Raw genomic sequence first — 20,424 nt, forward strand, 5'->3', positions numbered from 1 at the left:
GATTGTACTGTCATTATATCCATGAAAATTAAAACTGTTTTGTTATTTTAACCATCAAAACAAAGCTATTGGAATTCAATAAAATCACGTTACTCAGTAAAATGAGCTCTATCGATTAGGCTATAGAAAATAGCAATATTTTATACACTAAACAACCCAATTAAAAAATGTCAAATTAGCAGGGCTCTACGGTACTTATTTTCAGATTTCTCGTTTTCTCGGCGCGAATGCACGAAAGTGTAACGCACCATAACGCCACAGTTGGACAATCCGTCATTATTCATGTTTGTAAACAAAATTTCGCGAGTAAAAGTTCGTGTTTCCACCATTTTTCAGATTTATTTAACAAAATCCAGTGAAATTTCTATTATCTCAAATAGTTTTCAATTGAATAATGGGATTTCTAACGATACTAAAGAAGATGAAGCAAAAAGAGAAGGAAATGCGAATACTGTTGCTGTAAGTAGAACCATCTAAAGATTTATTTGCAGGGCCCACTCACCGAGCCGATGACTAATCCTTTGCAGAGGTTTGGACAATGCTGGAAAAACGACCATCCTCAAGCGGTTCAACGGGGAACCGATCGATCAGATTTCACCCACACTTGGATTTAACATAAAAACACTAGAATATAACAACTACACCCTGAACATGTGGGACGTGGGTGGCCAAAAATCGCTTCGATCGTACTGGCGGAACTATTTCGAGTGCACGGATGGTTTGGTGTGGGTGGTGGACAGTACCGATCGGATGCGGATGGAATCGTGCCGAGAGGAGCTCGCGGTGCTGTTGCAAGAGGAGCGACTGGCGGGTGCCACACTGCTGGTGCTAGCTAACAAACAGGATCTTCCGGGGGCGCTGACGGCCAATGAGATAAGGGAAGTGCTGCAGCTGGAGAAGATTGAAACGCATCATTGGGCGATCTACGGGGTCAGTGCCGTCACCGGAGGGAAGCTGGTCGAGGCCATCGACTGGCTGGTGGATGACATTTCCAAACGGATTTTTACACTAGACTAGTCTCGCGGTAAGTGATTTATTCCATAAATATTATTTATTTTCAAGCTTAAATATTAAAATGAGTTTTTGGCAATGAGAAATCCCTGTACAGGTTGAAATGCGTTAGGGGTGAGGGTGGCTTTCACGATGGTTGCAAGTTCTCCACGATCCAGTCCATGTACTGGCCGACTCGGGTGTAGATGCTGGGAACGTTCTGCGTACCACAGGTGTTGCTTCCGACGGAAACCACCCCGAACTGGATGAAGCGCGGCGCTTTGTTCAGCTTGCCAACCATTCCCAGTGGTCCGCCAGAATCTCCCCGGCAGCTGTCGACGAAACCTTTACCGCCGGCGCACATCTGTTTGTCCGTTAGGGTGATGTACAGCTGGTTGCGTTTGAAGATTTGCATGCACTGTTCGTTGTCGATTCGGGGAAGGGTTGCCTTCTGGAGGACATCCGACAGCTGGTCGTTCTCTGTTTTGCCCCATCCGGTGAGGATGTACCGGGGGAAGATCATTTTCTGGAAATCTGCCGTCACCGGGAGGCAGATTGGCTTGATGTGGTCTGCAAGGAAAAAAAATTTCTTTTGTAAATCAAGATTTTTCTAATGGATTCGATAAATTTAACTTGAATGGTAACTTAAAAAATGTTTAGAGGTCTTTTACTACAATTTTAGAAATACAGGAGGTTTTTCCACAAAAAAACCCGGTCCAACGACCTCATGGCATTTGGCTCAAATGTTCGTTCCCAGGTACCCATAGTACTCACCTTGAAACTTGACCGCATGCCGCAACCTAATCAGCCCAATGTCGTTGGAAAACTTGGGCATATTGTACTGCGGATGGATGATGGATTGTTCCACCTTGACGTCCAGTACCGGTCCGGCACAGTCCTCATCCCGTGCTTGGCAATCGACATCGGTCTTTTTGTTATGCTCTCCCAACCGGACGTGGTCTCTAAAATAAGGAAATTCTTTAGTATCCTATCTATTAACCGAAATCCATCATCAAACTCACAGTGTTTTGCTCTTGACCTTCAGACAGTGGGCCGCCGTCAGAACGTAGCGTTCGTTTATCAACGACCCGCCGCATCCATCGACAACGTCCCCATGGAACTCCCGATACCGCAGCAGGGCCATCCAGGGAAATTCAAACACTCCAGTAGCTTCGCCGTTGGAAATCCGCTCGTCCGTTGTGACACCGCAATCCGTTGGCAGGAGCGATTTGACCGGATCGATCTCGTTCAGCTGGCAGCACACGGCGTATTTCACATCCGGCAGGTGGCAAACCGATTGGCGGATGTACTGCAGCTGGGGTGCCGAAATTGGCCTTTGCAGGGTGAAAATCTTGATGATGTTCCGACATCGGTCCACCGGTATGCACTGACCCGGGGTGTTGCTAGGTGTGGTACAGGTTGGACTTTCTAAAACGAGAAATGGTGAATGCGATTTTCGGGTTAGTTTATGTTTGCCAAGGGTAAATATAGGTATGCATTATTTATGCAGACACGAGCGGACCAAATTCCATTCCATACATTCATACAGTTCAATAATCTCGATTTACGTGGTCGCACTTCGGCGCCGCCGATGAATCATGGTCATAATTGTAACAAGGTGGGCGGGTAGCAAGTAAGAGGCTGTCTTCGATGACATTTTCTAGTCTGATGACAAGATGATCAGGCGCTACAAAATATTTCTACGCGGGAAATCACACAGACGTCGCTATGCTGGTGGCATTATTATATAGCTCTTGCATTCGAGAGGGGTTCAAGATCTACTTTTCTGATACAAGTATTTATAAGGAGTGAATCAGTATTCCTGTTGCAACTCGCGATCGATGATTGGTGTAGAGGCATTTCGCTTTATTAGCATAATATTGTAGCACGTTGTATCGACACACAACTTGCGATGATGGGTGATTCCCCTTACAGCAGGGAATCTCAAAAATGTTCAGTTCGCGATGCTAGTGGAAAGAATTTGAAAGGGTGCTCAAGGCTTATCTTCTTCTTCTTTTTTTCTCTTTATTTGAGAGACTTTCAGCCCGTGACACTCTATCTTTTGATTTATTTTACTTGGCGTAGTGTCCCAAAGAGACAAAGCCTCTTTCTTAACTTAGTGTTCTATGAACACTTCCACGATTAGTAACTGAGAGCTTCCTCTGTCAATCGCCATTGGCTTGTGTATATCGTGTGGCAGGCACGAAGCTACTCTATGCCCAAAGAAGTCAAGGAAACTTTCTTCATGGAAAGTACCCGTGCGCTTAAAGCATCGCCATACAGCCAATGCTTCTATATTATACTCCTTCAAGCAATGCTTAGCCTTTGCCCAGCAACTCCTTATGTTTATCTCCTCGTGGAACCAGTCAGACTACGACCTTAGATCGACCCCGGTGGAAAGTTCGGTCGTAAGAAGTCGGACAGAAACGAGGGTTTGCTTATACAAGCCTCAACATCCGTTCTCCGGATTAGGAACGACTGATCGTCGTCCGAGAGGCTCAGAACTCTAGTCTAAACTATTGTCAACTAAACGAGGATCAACGAACACCAGAACAACATGAGAAACAGGTCTAACTCAACACCTCCTAGAAGCAGGACACAACTTCGATTTCGCAAACACGGAAATTCCAGAAAGGATCGATAGCCAGGCAAGCAGAACCATTACGGAGGCCTTCAACATTAAGCCGTGACGACAAAATTGTTAACATACAGCGAGAATGTGAAGGGATCGACTCAGCGTACAACGATCTAGTGGGTAAAATCCGATCGCTCTCAACACATACGAACAGACCAAATCGAGTGACGCATACGAACTAACACGAAGATAGAAAGAAATGTGAAAAGGGACGTTTAGTAATGAAGCCATACTGGTGGCAAGAACATTGATTTATACTTCATAATAGCAAGAACATTGAGTAATACTTGTAAGTGGATGAAGAAAATTGTAAGACATTTTTGACGCTATTTTTCTTGGTATTCCTTTTTGATTTTTTTCCGGAAAAAAATCAAAATCCTTCCAGGATTCCTGATTTCCAACCGATTTCTCCTGGAGTTTTTCACGGGGATGCTATTTCTTCCCGGAATTCCTCCAGTGTTTTGCTCAAAGTAATCTTCGCAGGATTTCTACCAGAATTTATCCCAAATACTCTATAAGAATTTCTGTCTTACTGTCGGGATAAATCGTAAAATTTCTTTCGGCATTCCTCATAGAAATTTTACACGATTCCTTCCGGTGTTCCTCTTGGGACTTCCCCAGAAGATCTTCCCAGAATTTCTTTCGGAGTTGCTAAAGGAGTCATTCCTGGGGTTTCTACTAAAGTTCCTCCAAGGGTTTCTGAAGGAGTTTTCACGAATTTAATGCAAGAGTTTCTCAAAAGATTTCTTTCATTTTTTTCCTGTGATATCTTCAAACAATTGGTTTGGGCTTTTTTCGAGATGTTCTTCGGTATCCTACAGAAATTGCTTAAAAGTTTTCGCGAGGTTTATTTTGAAGTTTTACCTGAGATTTCTCTCGGAGTATCTCCTGGAACTTCTCTCAGAAGATTCCTTCCGATGTTGGTCATGAGATGTCTCTCAGAGTTTTTATTAATTTATCCTGGACTTTCTCCTAATTTTTTTTCCAGAGTGCCTGTAGGGTATTCCACAGGAGTTATTGCTGATATTTCCCATTGAATTCTTCTCTTGCATTCTTTCAGAGCCAGGCTGTTCCTTGTAGTTGTACTGGATTTCTTGAAGTGATCCAACTGAGTTTTTTTTTTACAGATATTCTCTGCATTATTTCCGAAATTCTTTCCGGAATCTTTTCCAGAAATTGTCCCGAGATTCTGGATACTCCTTTAAGGATTTCTCCCAAAGTTATTGCAGGTTTTTTACGGGATTCTTCTACGGGTTTTCCTCAGAATGTCTCCTGAGATAACTTACAAAATATCGTATAAGAAATTCCTTGAGAAATATTCGAGGGAATTCAAATAAAATCTAGCGAGAAACTCCGCAAAGTGTTTTTGAAGAAATCTCGACAGGAACTTCAGGAAAACCCTGAGAAAAAATGAGACACCTCGAAAAAAGTTATAGGTAATAGTAATCCCGAGAAGAATTGAACGATTGATTGATTTGTCTTTATTAAATAGACTTTCAGCCCTTGGCTGGTTCGTCTCTTCCGAGAAGAAATATTAAGGACATCCAAATAGGAATTCTGAAAACCTCATAGAATCCTGAAAGCAGCTACGGCCGAAGTTCCGGAAGGGAAATATCGGAAAACTATCAGTTAAAATCCCGACACAAACTATTGGATAGCTATTCCGGAAAACCACAAAAAAAATAAACGGACAGTGGCTTCAGCCGGCGGCTGTACCGATTGAACGAAACTTAACACGGAGTGGCTACGCATAAGAAGCTATTCTCGTGAAAAATTTCATCGCTTGGAGCGGGAATCGAACCCTCATCCATCCGGACTCTAACCGCATGGCAACGAGGCTCAACCAATGACATTCTTAAAAAAAACTTTGAATAGTTTTGGATGAATCCAAGAATGGGAACACTAGGCCGTCCCTTATTTTGCAGAAAATGGAAATGTTATAAGTTCGTTGTTGGAAAATGATCGTTTTAGCTAAAAAATGATCGTGTCAAAATTTGAAGTCATTATCTCAAGGCTAAGTGGTCCCTCAAGGGGCCTAAAGTTGTCAAAAATTGTATGGGACCAAAAAAACATGAAATTTTTTTCGACAAAAAAATACGCTAGTCTACTAAAACCGGTGATTTTATGACCCTTAAGGGCCAACAATGTGCTTAGATTTGCGATATCTCTACTCGTTTTTGAGTTATGGAACAAAATAAGTTAAGTTTCCTTCGGAATCTAAAAAAATTGTCAAAAATGCTGATTTTTCAGTTGTTTTGTGTCAATATCTTGGAAATGAGTAGAGATATCGCAAATCTAAGCACATTTTTGGCCCTTCAGGGTCCTAAAATCACCGGTTTTAGTGGAATAGCGTATTTTTTTTATCGATAAAAATTTCATGTTTTTTTGGTCCCATACAATTTTTGACAACTTTAGGCCCCTTGAGGGACCACTTAGCCTTGAGATACGGACTTCAAATTTTGACACGATCATTTTTTAGCTGAAACGATCATTTTCCACTAAGGAACTTATAACATTTCTAAATTTTGCAAAATAAGGGACGGCCTAGGGAACACTCACTTGCAAAGAGTTACACTCATTTGCTGTTTTCTCAGCTCAGAAGCGTGCAATGAAAAAATGATGTATGGACGACTTTTGCTTATTGTGGTTTTGTCTACAAGTTTGCCGAATAGAGTAGAGGTCGCACACGCATGCCAAAATCGTGAGGGAGCTGCGAAAGCAACTCTCCACGAGGTGAATGTAAATTACACTCACCTCGTGGAGAGTCGCTTTCACCGCTCTGTCACGACTGAGAAAACAGCAAGTGAGTGTAATTCTTTGCAAGTGAGTGTTCCCATCCCTGCTCATCAGAGTAGTTTGGTTGGTCTGGTACATTCCAAATGAGTTTGGGGATGGTCCGTACTATTCCAATAAGGTCATAGATAATAGTTAGATATACGATGACAGAGTTTAAAGCGAATTTAAGTATTGTAACGACTGAAAATATCAAAGACGAAACTTCAGAATAGTTTGGACGATCTTGATTGTTTATAATAATATCTATAAGTCTTCGAGCAGGTCCAGTAATCATAGTTTTGATTATGCAACGTTACTCTGCATTGCGGATATGACTATTGTTACAAGTATAGATTTTAGGTTTGTTTTGAAGACCTACGTTATTCTAATAATGTCAATGAGTGGATTCCGAGCTTCCAAGAGACTCACGGATTACAGTAGATTATGCAATGTAACAATTCTAGCATTGGGCAAATTTGGCTGAGACATCGATTTTTGTGAATCGCTTCGAATCGGACCAGCATAATCGATTCACCTAAATCGAATACTTTGAATCGATGTTTTCACATCGATTCGGCATTATTAACTGTTGCAAAACCATAAAATGTTTGCAGCATGGAGTACAAGTTAATGGGATGATTTAGTTGTCTAAATAAATTTAGTATCATAAATTGTACATCGAACCATCTCTGGAGGAATTCCAAGATGAATCATTGGAGAATTGGAGAATACCCGAAGGAAACCCTGAGGACTCTCTGGAGAAATTTTTGGATGAATGCCTGGAGCATATTCTGGAATAAATCTTGAAGGAATCCCTGGATGAACTCCTAGAGGATTCCCTAGAGGAAATCTGGGAGGAATCCCTGGAGAAGAAACATCTTGAGGAATTTCTGGAGGAATCCTTAGAAAAATTTCTGAAGAAATTCTTGGAAGAACTCCTGAAGGACTTTTTGAGCAAATCACTGGAGGAGTCCCCGAAGCAATTTTGGAGGAACCTCAGGAGCAATACCTGGCCGGATTTCTGGACAAATTCCTGGCAGAATCCTAGGGTGAACTCCTGAAGAAATTCCTAGAGGTATGCTTGCAGAAATTCCTGATTCCCTGGAGTAATGTTTAGAGGAATTCTGGGAGGAATCCCTGCAAAAATTTCTGAAGAAATTCCTAGAGGAATTCCCCAAAAACTATTTCTGGAGGAATTCTTGGAGGAATTTCTGGAGGAATCTCTGGAAAAATTCTAAGAGGAATCGCTGGAAAATTTTCTGTAAACAATTCCTTAATGAGTTTCCAGACCGATTCCTGCATGAAATATCAGGAAGAATTTCTGAAGGAAGGAATTTCTGGATCAATTCCTGGAAGAATTCCTGGATAATCCCTGGAGAAATTCTTGGTAGAATTCCCAGAGGAGCCCCTGGAGAAATGCCGGCATGAAATCCTGAAAGAATGTCTGAAGGAATGCCTGGAATATTTCCTGGATAAATTCCGGGGCCATTTCTGAAGGAATCCCTGGAGAATTTCCGGGAGGATTCCTGAACAAATCCTTGAAGGAATTTCTAGAAGAATTTCAGATGGAATTTATGCACGAATTGCTGGAGAAATTCTCGGAATAATTCGTGGATAACCTCCGGGAGGAATTTCTGGGCAAATTTCTGAAGGAATTCCTAGAGGATTTTTTGGAGCAATTTCTGGAGAAATTGCAGTAGGTATTGTGGAGGTTTTCCTAGAGGTATACCGGAAGGCTAAGAGCAATCCCAAGACGAATTCCTGAAGGTATGCCTAGAGGAATCCCTGGAGAAATTCCTGGAGACATGCCTGTAGGAATTCCTAAACAAATCTCTAAAGAAATTCCTTAAGAAATCTATAGAAGAATTCCTGGAGGAATCCCTGCATGCGTTCCATGGTGAATCCTTGGAGTAATCCTTAGAGAAGTCCCTGGAAAAGTTCCTGAAGATTTTCGTTGAAGAACTACTGGAGCACTTTCAGGAGGAATTCCTTGAGGCATCTCAAGAGGAATACCTGTAGGAATCTTTAGAAAAAATCATTGAGGAATCTTTAGAGAAATTGCTAGAGGAATTCCTGGAATTCCCAGAGAAATCGGGAGGAATTTATGGAGGAATCCCAGGAAGAATTCCTGAAGAAATCCAAAGATCAATTCCTTAAGGAATTCTAAGAGGAGTTTCGGAAGAAATCCCATGAGGAAGTACTGAAGAAATCACTGAAATTCCATAGGAAATCCTGAAGCAATCCTAAAAAGAGTACGCAGTGGAATTTTTGGAGCAATCCCTGGAGAAGTTCCTGAAGAAACCGCAGGAGGAAGCTTGAAAGCAAGAGGGAATATCTAAACAGGAAGGAATCCCAAAGTGAGTTCTCGGAGGCATTTTTTAAAATAATCCTGAAAGTTGTTCCCGAAAGAAGCACAGATAGAATTCCCAGGTGAATCCCTGGAGGAACCTTGGAGAAATTGAAGAAGAAACCCCATGATGAATCCCAGAAGCAATCCCTTGCGGAATTCCTTAGGGAATCTCACGAGAGCATTCTAAGCGAATTCCTGGAAGAATTTATGTACGGAACCCTAGATAAATATTTGAAGAAATCCATATCTGCAGTAACTTCTGGATGAATTATTGAAGGAATACTTGGATTTAAAAAAAAATCCTGGATTAATTTTTGAATAACCTCTAGCAAATTTTTCTGAAAGAATTTGTGGAAGACATTCCTGCAGAAATACTTCGAATTATTCCAAATGGAATTATTGGAGCAGTCTCCTTTACCTTTCGACTTTCGACTGTGTCGAAAATTGATATAAAATGAAAATTTTATATTTTTGAATCGAAAGAAAAATCGAATGTAAAAAGTCGATTCGGTTCATCTTTCTCCGTCACACATCGTTCTCCTGCACACCACCGAAGATCGTCCTTAGCACGCGTCGCTCGAAAACTCCGAGTGCTTGCAGGTCCTCCTCGAGCATGGTCCATGTCTCGTGCCCGTAGAGGATCACCGGTCTTATCAGCGTTTTGTACATGATGCATTTGGTGCGTGGGTGAATCTTTTTCGACCGCAGTTTCTTCTGGAGCCCGTAGTAGGCCTGATGCGCCTCCGAATTTCACGGCTCACGTTGTTGTCAGCCGTTAGTAAGGATCCAAGGTAGACGAATTCCTCCACCACCTCGAAAGTATCCCCGTCTATCGTAACATTACAACCCAGACGGATCCGGTCGTGTTCGGTTCCGCCTACCAGCATGTACTTTGTTTTTGAGGCATTCACCACCAGTCCGACCTTTGCTGCTTCGCGGTTCAGGTGGGTGTACAGCTCTGCCACCGTTCCAAATGTTCTGGCAATAATGTCCATGTCGTCCGCAAAGCACACAAATTGTCTGGATTTTGTGGAAATCGTTCCCCGGTTGTTGAGCCCGGCTCGTCGCATCACACCTTCCAGAGCGATGTTGAAGAGTAGCCATGAGAGTCCATCACCTTGTCGCAGTCCCCGGCGAGATTCGAATGAACTGGATAGTTCACCCGAAACCCTTACGCAGTTTTGCACACATCGTTGCTTTGATCAGTCTAGTCAGCTTTCCAGGAAAGCCGTTTTCGTCCATGATTCTCCATAGCTCCATAGCGGTTGATACTGTCGTATGCCGCTTTGAAGTCGATGAACAGGTGATGCGTTGGGACCTGGTACTCAAGGCATTTCTGGAGGATTTGCCGTACGGTAAAGATCTGGTCCGTTGTCGACCGGCCGTCGATGAAGCCGGCTTGATAACTTCCCACTAACTCATTCGTTTTAAGTGACAGATGACGGAATGGGATCTGGGATAGCACTTTGTAGGCAGCATTGAAAATAGTGATCGCCCTGAAGTTCTCACATTCCAAATGATCGCCTTTCTTGTGAATGGGGTAGATTACTCCTTCCTTCCACTCCTCCGGTAGCTGTTCGATTTCCCAGATCCTGACTATCAGCCGATGCAGACAGGTGGCCAACTTTTCTGGGCCCATCTTGATGAGTTCAGCTGCGATACCATCCTTACCAGCTGCTTTGTTGGTTTTGAGCTGGTGTATGGCATCCTTAACTTCCCTCAGCGTGGGAGTTGGTTCATTTCCGTCCTCCGCTGCACTGGCGTCGTCGTTTCCTCCGGTGCCGTGGGCTCCCGTGCCTACGTTCTCCACGCCGTTCAGGCGCTGATCGAAGTGCTGCTTCCACCTTTTGATCATCTCACGTCCGTCCGTCAAGAGGCCTCCGTCTTTATCCCTGCATATTTCGGCACGAAGCCGTTGCGGGATGCGTTGAGCTTCTGATAGAACTTCCGTGTTTCTTGGGAACGGCACAGCAGTTCCATTTCTTCACACTCCGCTTCTTCCAGGCTGCGCTTTTTATCCTGAAAGAGGCGGGTCTGCTGTTTCCGCTTCTGTTTGTAACGTTCCACGTTCTGTCGGGTCCCTTGCTGCAGCATTACCGCCCTCGCTGCGTTCTTCTCCTCTAAAACCGTTCTGCACTCTTCGCCGAACCATTCGTTCCGTCGATTCCGTTCCACGTATCCGATGGTGCTCTCTGCTGCGTCGTTGATGGCTGCTTTCACTGTACTCCAGCAGTCCTCTAGAGGGGCCTCATCGAGCTCGCCCTCGTCTGGCAACATGGCCTCGAGGTTCTGCGCGTATGCTGATGCGACATCCGGTTGCTTCAGTTGCTCTAGGTTGTACCGTGGCGGTCGCCGGTACCGTACATTGTAATTTTGTTATTCGCTAATTTCACTGCACTTAGTCGGAAATGTTAATCGCCGACATGATTGATTATCCATAACTACTCATGGATAAGGACTGGTGTTGGTACGAACAGAAAGTTACACCAAAAGTGGTTTAAATAGAAAGATGTCAAGACATTTTTTCATGAAATTCCGCGACATTTTCCATCCCTGGTTGTGAAGGATCGAATTTCAGAACAGAAAATTCCCTATGAAATGTATGTTTCATATTCATTTGGAAGACTATAGCCAATGCAGTCAAATACGTATGCATGTTGGCACTTCTAATGTAGATAATTAGTTTGCTTTCCTTCTATTTCTTCTTCTTGGCTGAACGTCCCCAATGGGTTAAAGCTTGGGTTAAAGCCTGCTTCTTAGCTTACTATTCTCAGTTATCAACTGAGAGCTTCCTCTGTCCATGACCATTATGAATTTGTAATGCTCAAGTCAAGGAAATTTCTATTACAAAAAGTTCCTGGGCCGACCGGGAATCGAACCTCACCCACAGCATGGTCATGCTGAATACCCACGCCCACGCCCTTTTAGCTGTGGCTATAGGAGCCCTACCGTTAACGTACCCAAGTATCCATGAAGCATTTGAATAAGCCTTACAGCAGACCGTTTTCAGCATTTGAAACATCTTCGAATGAGTGTAATCAATTTTGTACTTTTTAATTTCACCCTATGTTGCTTATCCTTTGACAGATTCGCGAACTTCGAATACCACTTGTAATCTTCCTCAGTGTCAGTTAGTGGATAACTCGGTACAAGACCTACATAAGCAGTTCAAATAATTTTACTTGTCTCAACGAGATGAAGCAAAACAGCCCATTCTGATTTTTTCCTTCATTGAACGTTAATATTCTGATATAAACTGTAAGCAATTATCTTCACTTAGATTTGGAAGCGACCACATATGTAAGAAGGGATCGGTATGCAGAGTTAAAGATCATAGTATAAAATTGTGTCATATACTACCCGAACAAAGTCTGATAGCAAGTTGAAAACTAATTTTGATGTTATGATATTTCAAATTATGATGACTGAGGTTGTTGTCGTTTTGGTCGTTTTAACGGTTATTATGTTTCCAGTTCAAAACCGAATTAGCGACATTTTTTCTTCTACTTCCGCTGCTTTTGCCTTGCGTTAAACACAATGTCGGAAGTGGGGCGTTGTATTGTACACCTGGTACTCCATACAGCGCCCCACTTCCGACACAGTGTTTAACGCAAGGCAAAAGCAGCGGAAGTAAAAGAAAAAATGTCGCTAATTCGGTTTTAAACTGGAAACATAATAAAACATCAAAAGTGAGAGCAGAAAAATGTCCCTGTGGCAGCAAATTGAAAACAATTCCTGCTCTCGATAATAGTAAATTGAAAACTGTTTTTGTTATTAGTGCAAGAAAAATGAAAACCCGTAGAGTTTTTCGGTTTAATGCAATATTATAATTGCATCATTGATATATCCTTAGAATTACTCTACATAGTTTACCAGAAGATTTAAAACTATTCCAACACTAAATATTTACAATAATTTCAAATGACAGCAAATCGAAAACTAAATATGAAATCAAATATTGTACAGATAAACTGATATCAAAATGTGATATCAATTTGTTCTCTCTCTCTCTTCTCTCTCTCTCTCTCTCTTCTTGGCGTAACGTCCTCATTGGGACAAAGCCTGCTTCTCAGCTTAGTGTTCTATGAGCACTTCCACAGTTATTAACTGAGAGCTTCCTCTGCCAATGACCATTTTGCATGCGTATATCGTGTGGCAGGCACGAAGATACTCTATGCCAGGGCTGCCCAACGTACGGCCCGCGGGCCGGATCCGGCCCACGAGGACATTTCGTGCGGCCCGCGGCACGAATGAAGAAAAATGATATAATTTGGCCTTTTAAATAATATTTTTGAGTACTTTTTTTCGTTTCCAAGTGAAATTTGAAGAAAAATAAATAATTTTATATTTTAGTGCATATTTTAAAATGTATATCTACTTGATTTAATTTACAGATTGCGAGGAATCATCAGATTATGGCAATGTGAAAGCACTTGTAAACTTTTGAGAAACTTTGACATTGTAAAACAACTTAACAAAATAAAAAACAGCAAACGAATCTGAATTCTACGAGAATTTGAAGATTCTATTTTTGTCGTAAGATACAACATAGAAACATTGATTAATAGGAACCAGCCTGAGATCCTGCTTTATGAATGCCATTGTACAGTATGCGGCAGGAAAAAATGCGAAAGTGTTTTTCAACTTCAAACCTCATTTTCGTCCATTTGACATTAACCAATCTATGTTTCAACGTTCCATGATCTATAATAGGCTAGTTTTCTGAAAAGTTAATTAAAAAATTTCCCATTTTGGTCACTAACCTTTACAGGGCGGCGCCTGAAGATGAAGACAACCAGAATTTTCAAACCGCAGAAAATCGCACAGGTCGCTAAATTTCGCATCTGATAAAACAAAATTTTTGATTTTCTCTACAATACCATCAAATATATGTACTTATTTCATCTGGTATGTGAAACTACATGGCTCTGGATCAGTGTGGTCTGGTTGTTCATCGAATTTGAGCTAATTTTGTTACTGTTATAGTCATTTTGTTTAATGGCCATTGGGCGCGCAGTTTATTGATATCCGCTAATTAGGCCTACATTATTACATGTTAAACATCAAATGTGTTTATTTTTATTTTTCAGTGCTAGAATATAGACATTGACTGATACACTGTCATGCAAAAATAGTCATATATATCCCATATTTAGCGTGTAATAGTGCCTTGAACTTTTCGCATTTTTTCCTGCCGCACCCTGTATCTTTCTTAAGCCAAGTAAGATGTAGGGGTCAATATGACCCAGCCAGACATGCAAGACATGCTCTACGCCAGCGTGGTGCGCCCATGCTAGGATGGTTTATACTATTTACTAAAACCTACTGCAAAATTCTTCAAAAAATCTTATGTATGCAGTAAGCACAGAAATTTCATAAGAAACTGAAAATTTTTTAAACAATAGTTCAGAAGATCAGAGAAGTTTTTGAAAAAAGTGTTTCATAGTCGAATTTCAATTATTGGCCCGTCAACTGGTATGGAGTGTTGGCTGTGGCCCGCGGCCGTAAAAGGTTGGGCAGGCCTGCTCTATGCCCAAGGAAGTCAAGGAAATTTCCTTTACGAAAAGATCCTGGACCGACCGGGAATCGAACCCGTCACCCTCAGCATGGTCATGCTGAATACCCGTGCGTATACCGCCTCGGCTATATGGGCCCTTATCAATTTGTTGGTGAATACAAATTATGTTTTCGATTTGCTGTAATTTTGTTGTTGGATTTTGTTCGGGTAGCTATGACTATCTACGTGGCACTAAGAATAATCCAAAATGGACAAATCGCTATATTATGTTCCTTTTTATGTGTAGGATTAAGGGTAGTGCGAAATATCTTGTTGGCTCCCTGTTGTCTGAAATCGGCATGGTCGGATCAAAACAACCCGATGACGCTATCTTTGAAATCGGCAATGACGCCGAATTCGTCAATTAAACCGATACAACGTCACCGTGTTCGACATGCACTCTGCACATTACCTTGAATGTGTCTGCTGTGTCTGTCTCTCTGTCAAGACGAATGACTTGTAAAGCGTGGGCTGTGTTTTTCAGTTTCCTATCAGGCGTATGATTCCAATATGTTTTCATTAATATTTTGTTCCTGAAAATTCCTGTTTCATAAGATTTCTTACGGTGTTTTATTGATTCAACTTATTTGTTGTGCATCTAATTCATTCTTCTGGTGCTACATGTGAAATGGAATGGCCTTAGATTAGTATTCTATGTATGAGCAGGACAGAACTTAGAGTTTTGTTTTTGCCAATTGTTAACCCTTATGTGGCCGACAGGGTACCCGGGTACCCAGCGCCTATTTAAAAAGCACGGTGTAGAAAAAAGCAAAAAGTTTGTCGGACACATAACGGTTAAGCTTTGCATTCGTATCAGTGCTGAAAAATTCATTTCGTCGTATCTGAATTCAATCACCTACAGCTTATTTTAGAAGCTGAACCTGAGAATATGGTGTATGAAAAACTTATGCGGCTAGACCAGTTCTGCAAGAAAGTCACGGAAAAACCGTTATTTTTCGAAAATTTAAGGTAAATGTCACGGACTACCTTCGAAAAATGCCAATGATATTCACGGTGAATATCATTTGGCATTTTTGAAAGGTAGTCCGTGACATTTACCTTAAATATTCGAAAAATAGCGGTTTTTCCGTGACTTTCTTGCAGAACTGGTCTAGCCCCACAAGTTTTTCATATACCATATTCTTAGGTTCAGCTTCTAAAATGAGCTGTAGGTGGTTGAATCCAGATATGACAAAATGAAATTTTCAGCACTGATTCGTATAGAAGTCAAAAATGATCCTCGACCTCACCAGGATACGTACCCAGTCACCCTTAGCTTGGTCTTGCTGTGTGGCTGTACGTTTAACGCGTTCGCTGTATATATGCCCCATTATACAGCCGACCGTGAACCTGTTAATGTTCATCAAATATATATGCCCTTTATCTACACATCACAATATTGTGTGTTGCCTACGATGTCGTGTGTAAAGTCGATTTCAGTAGTAGATGCCGTAGATGTCTGCATCTTTATTGAACTAGCTTTGCATCTGCACATGTTTCAGTTGAACTGCAACACTGGTAGAATCGAGAGAACATTCTCTTTTTACATCAACATGTTCAAGAAAATTGCTCTAAACTTGTCGTATTAATGTTTACAACTCAACCATTAATTCTGCATCTTATGACAAACAAAGACGTGATTGATTTACGATCTCTACTGAACGATAAAACTTCCAGTTCTGCTTATCGTTAATACCCAATCAATCATTGTTTTTTCTTCTGCGAATCTTTTCTGTGCGGTTCGTGCGGTTATTGCCAAATGGTTTATTTGAATGTTGATCAATACATTGGTTGTATGTTAACATTCTCTTCATTTTATCACAGTGGCAAATTTTTGTCCGTTCTGCACTGAACACTTCCTTCACTGTCAAACGATTGTGTCAACGATTTCCTGTCTCGGATTTTCCAGCTTTCAACACCTTCCGAAAGGATTCTATTCGTGGGTTTTCTCAGACCACAGCTCCGGTAGTTGATTCATTCCAAACTCCAGTCGAACCAGTTTGACAATTTTGCCAGAATATGGCACACCCAAGTGATTTGCATTTGGAACTTGTCTGCCCAGAAGAGCACTCAAACAATACTTACGTGCGTTAATTTCGGACGACGCATAAAGCGCTAACGACACTATTATCAGCAAACTTGATGCCATCTTGCGGCGCGCTACGACGATGGTTAACACTGTTGTTGATCACTGATCCGCTACCGATCGACGGGGGTACGCGTGAACCTGACTCAGTACGAAACTGTTTAAAAACACGTCCTCTTTGGTTTGATCATTCGAAACGACTGATGTCAACCACTGGATAACCTATCCGAAGTTATATTTGCGCCGCGCGTTGATCGTCGCTGGTTTCGTGTCGCGTCGCGACGCAACACGTTCCACTGTGGTGGTTAGATTGGCGCGGCGGCGAGGATCGTGGGAGTGACGAGGAAACGAAGTCACGTCACGGGATTCGAATGCCGGTTCGATGAGTTTCAATCGTCATCACGCGGGCGAATCTCTCATAATCTCAAGCTGCCCAGCAAGGCGCCAGATGTGACCGTTTTAGTGGGCTGCTGCAGCATCTGAGTCACGTGCCTTCGCCATCCCCCAGCGCATGGCATAACTGACCCAGCTTGACGCCTTTCGCGCCTATTGAGAAGACCCGGGGAGAGGTGTGTTCGCGCCTGCCGTTTGACGCCAAACTGCCTCATTCGTTGGGTCGAGAGGCATAGGTATTGATGGATACGCGCCGTGCATATGGGAGAGAACGTGAACGAGCAAAAAAACCCCAGAGAAACCGGCCCTCTCCGGTATAAGTTGCTGGATAAGTTACTCGGACATGGATTATTATAGGTATCGAACTTGTCTGCGCGCGACTTGATCCGACAGTGATGGCATGTGCACATCGAGTGGACATTTGAACCATCAAAAGGGAAGGGAGGGTTCTATGGGCATTAGCAACACATTCTTAGAATTCTTTCAGAGATACAGAAAACGTTAGATAGTACACATACAACAGTTAGTGCGAAAACAGAAAATGTTATTCTGGCCCCACGTTGTGCGTTTTGTTAACAGATCACTACACTGAAGTCTTCCACCGGAAGCTATACGATAAATGTCCACGATGGATAGGGGACATTAGACCAACAGCCTACTGTCTCTGAGTCCCAGGAAACCATTCAAAAAACCAACAGAGGAAGATCACAGATTGATTCAACGGTAACGGCTTTTACCTAGCATGAAACAACGGTCAAGAATTGGAATATGGAATGTCTTAATGTTCAATTCCTCGCTTCTCACTTTTCACTGTTTACTCTTCACTTCTCACTGTTCCACACACCTCACTGTTCATTCATCACTGCTTACTACTCACTTATGGCTCTTCGTTGCTCTATTCCTACTCTTTACTTCTTATTCTTAACTTTTCTATGCTCACTCCTGTTTACTTCTCACTAATTCCTTGCCTCTCACTCTTTATTCCGCACTTCTCACTTCATCACGCTCTTGACTATTGTCCATTTACTGCTCATTTATTATAAGTCACTTCTCACTCTTTACTGATCACTCACCACTTCTCTCTTATTACCCCTGGCCACTGAATCAAATTTCAACCATCGTGCAACAATATTGACAATGTCGCAACCTGCAATTCTTGCGACAGTCTATTCCATGCGACACATGTTTGTCCCAACTTGAACATAATAGGATAAACATCGTACACCACGAGATTTTGAGCCTTGCATTGCGATTTTCGAGAGGTAACTTTGAGTCGGTGAACACTGCAACACCGTTCAAGATCTTCCATCAAAAAGTTTCGATTTTGGTTTAGTAATAATCGATTATTCGCGAGGTGAAAAGTACACAACAAATTCAGCTTCTGTTTTGTCCCCAACAAAATTTTTCGAAAACATGTCATTATCTGTTACTAGTTGGGATAAAGAGTAATCGCCGCGCTTTCTTTGTTGCTTGTTTCGTGCCTCCTTTACCTGACAATACTCTGCTTCTGGCTTCTCACTTTTCACTGCTTACATTCCATATCTCACTGTTCATTCATCACTGTTTGCTTCTCATTGGTTCCTCTCACTCTTCACTTTTACTGCTCATTTTTCTCTGTGCACTTCTCAGTGATTCCTTATCACTCCTAACTTTTACTGCTCATTCCTCTTTGCTCACTTCTTTTTCTTATTGTTTTCCTATATCATTTCTCATTGTTCACTTTTGACTCCAAGGTGCTGACTTCTCTCTGCAAGCCAATTCAATATCCTCAAATAGCTTTCACATGCTTACTCATTACTGCTTAATTCTCAGTTACTCCCCGCTCCTCACTTCTCACCGCACACTCCTCATTGCATCTTCTTGGTATAACGTTCCCACTGGGGGCAGCTTAGTGTTTTATGAGCCCTTCCCCAGTTATGAATTTACGGGGCTCCCATAGACCGTTATAATAAAATATAAATGCCCTTAAAAAATAAATTCAGGGCTCGAACCCGTTACAACTGCGAGCTTATTCTACCATCGTTTATATGTGTATATCGTGTAGCAGGCACGAAGATACCATAAGTCCAAGGAATTTATGGAAATTTTCATTACGTGGACCGACAGGGAATCGAACCTGTTACCCTCAGTATGGTAATGCCGAATACCCACGTCATAAGAGCTGTGACTATATCGCCCCTACTCCTCGTTGCTCACTCTTTATTCACTTCTTACTTCTCACTATTTCACTGATCATTCCTTTCATTTACCTCTCATTCTTCACCTTTTTCTTCTCGCTCTTCGTTGCTTACTCTTCACTATTCACTTCTCATCACTTTATGCTCTATTCTGCTCATTGCTGACTCTCACTTCTTACTCCATACTCTACACAGCCTTTTTCTCACTTTTTTTCAGCCGATTCCCCACTACTACTTTCTCACCCTTCACTACGCCTTCTTGTGGCAAATTCATACTTCGCAGGGTTGTTGTTCGGCATTCTTGCAACATGTCCTGCTCACCGTATCCTTCCGACTTTGGCCACCTTGTGGATGCTGGGATCGCCGTTGAGTGCAGCGAGTTCGTGGTTCATCCTTCTCCACCACACACCGTTCTCAAGCACACTGCGGCGAAGATCGTCCTTAGCACGCGTCGCTCGAAAACTCCGAGGCACCTTCCAGAGCGATGTCGGAGAGTAGACATGAGAGTCCGTCATCTTGACGCAATCCACCGCGAGATTCAAGTGAACTGGATAGTGAGGATTTTCCGTACAGTGAAGATTAGGTCCGTTCTCGACTGGCCATCGATAAAATATGCTTGAAAACTTCCCACGAACTCTTTCGTTTTAGGTGACAGACGACGAATAATGGTCTGGGATATCACTTTGTAGGCAGCACTCAAAATGGCGATCGCTCTGAAGTTCTCATATTCCAAATGGTTGCCTTACTTGTGAATGGGGCAAATTACCCCTTCCTTACACTCTTTCGGTAACTGTTTGGTTTCCCAGGTATTGACAATCAACCGGTGCAGACAGGTGGTCAACTTTTCTGGGCCCATCTTGATGAGTTCAGCTGTGATACCAGTCTTTCCTGTTGGTTTTGAACAGGTGAATGGCATCCTTTACTTCCCTTAGCGTGGGAAATGGATCATTTCCGTTCTCTGCTGCAATGGCGTAGTCGTTTACTCCGTTGTCGTGGTCTCCGTGCATACGTTCTACACGTCATTTAGGTGCTCATCGGAGTACTACTTCCATGTTTCGATTACCTCACGTCCGTCTATCGAGAGTCTCCCGTTCTTGTCACTGCATATTTCGGCTCGCGGCACGAAGCCGTTGCTCATTTCTTCCACACATTTTTAACTCCATTCTGCTCACTCCTCACTGCCTCACCCTTCTCACTCTTCACTATTCATTGCCTACCCCTCACTAGTCCCATCTGACTCCTTGCTACTCACTCAAAATACCCACTCCAACTTTTTAATCTTCACTACATACTCAGTGCTGTTAATTGGCACAGACAATTGAAACAAATTAAATCGTCAAAAAGTAACGTAAAAGTAAGTAAAAGTGGTGGAGTAAGAAGCGTCCGCCTAGCAAATTGAGAGCCGAGGGTTCGATTTCCCTCTGAGCACGAGGATTTCTTTTCGCAAATTTAATTTCAATT

General features: G+C 42.3%; 2 protein-coding genes across 2 annotated transcripts; one reads left to right on the forward strand and one right to left on the reverse strand.

The window, feature by feature from the left end:
* Positions 1-271: 271 nt before the first annotated feature.
* Positions 272-1,076, forward strand: LOC109402949 (ADP-ribosylation factor-like protein 2). Its single transcript, XM_019675689.3, has 2 exons — positions 272-459; positions 528-1,076. The coding sequence occupies exons 1-2, from the start codon at positions 395-397 to the stop codon at positions 1,015-1,017; spliced, it is 555 nt and encodes a 184-aa protein (XP_019531234.1). The 5' UTR covers positions 272-394; the 3' UTR covers positions 1,018-1,076.
* LOC109416080 (serine protease grass-like) lies at positions 1,018-17,059 on the reverse strand. Its single transcript, XM_029867633.2, has 4 exons — positions 16,393-17,059; positions 2,013-2,418; positions 1,765-1,952; positions 1,018-1,560 (listed from the first exon to the last, which is right to left on the reverse strand). The coding sequence occupies exons 1-4, from the start codon at positions 16,454-16,456 to the stop codon at positions 1,139-1,141; spliced, it is 1,080 nt and encodes a 359-aa protein (XP_029723493.2). The 5' UTR covers positions 16,457-17,059; the 3' UTR covers positions 1,018-1,138.
* Between the last annotated feature and the right edge of the window lie 3,365 nt (positions 17,060-20,424).

Source organism: Aedes albopictus, chromosome 1, assembly GCF_035046485.1.
Source record: "Aedes albopictus strain Foshan chromosome 1, AalbF5, whole genome shotgun sequence".
NCBI lineage: Eukaryota > Metazoa > Arthropoda > Insecta > Diptera > Culicidae > Aedes > Aedes albopictus.

Coding starts and splice junctions, on each gene's coding strand:
- LOC109402949 (XM_019675689.3), top strand. CDS start 395: ATGGGATTTCTAACGATACTAAAGAAGATGAAGCAAAAAGAGAAGGAA. Junction 460..527: donor GAAATGCGAATACTGTTGCT/GTAAGTAGAACC, acceptor AATCCTTTGCAG/AGGTTTGGACAATGCTGGAA.
- LOC109416080 (XM_029867633.2), bottom strand. CDS start 16,456: ATGGCATCAAGTTTGCTGATAATAGTGTCGTTAGCGCTTTATGCGTCG. Junction 2,419..16,392: donor GTCGTCCGAAATTAACGCAC/GTAAGTATTGTT, acceptor TTCTCGTTTTAG/AAAGTCCAACCTGTACCACA. Junction 1,953..2,012: donor AAGGTCAAGAGCAAAACACT/GTGAGTTTGATG, acceptor TCCTTATTTTAG/AGACCACGTCCGGTTGGGAG.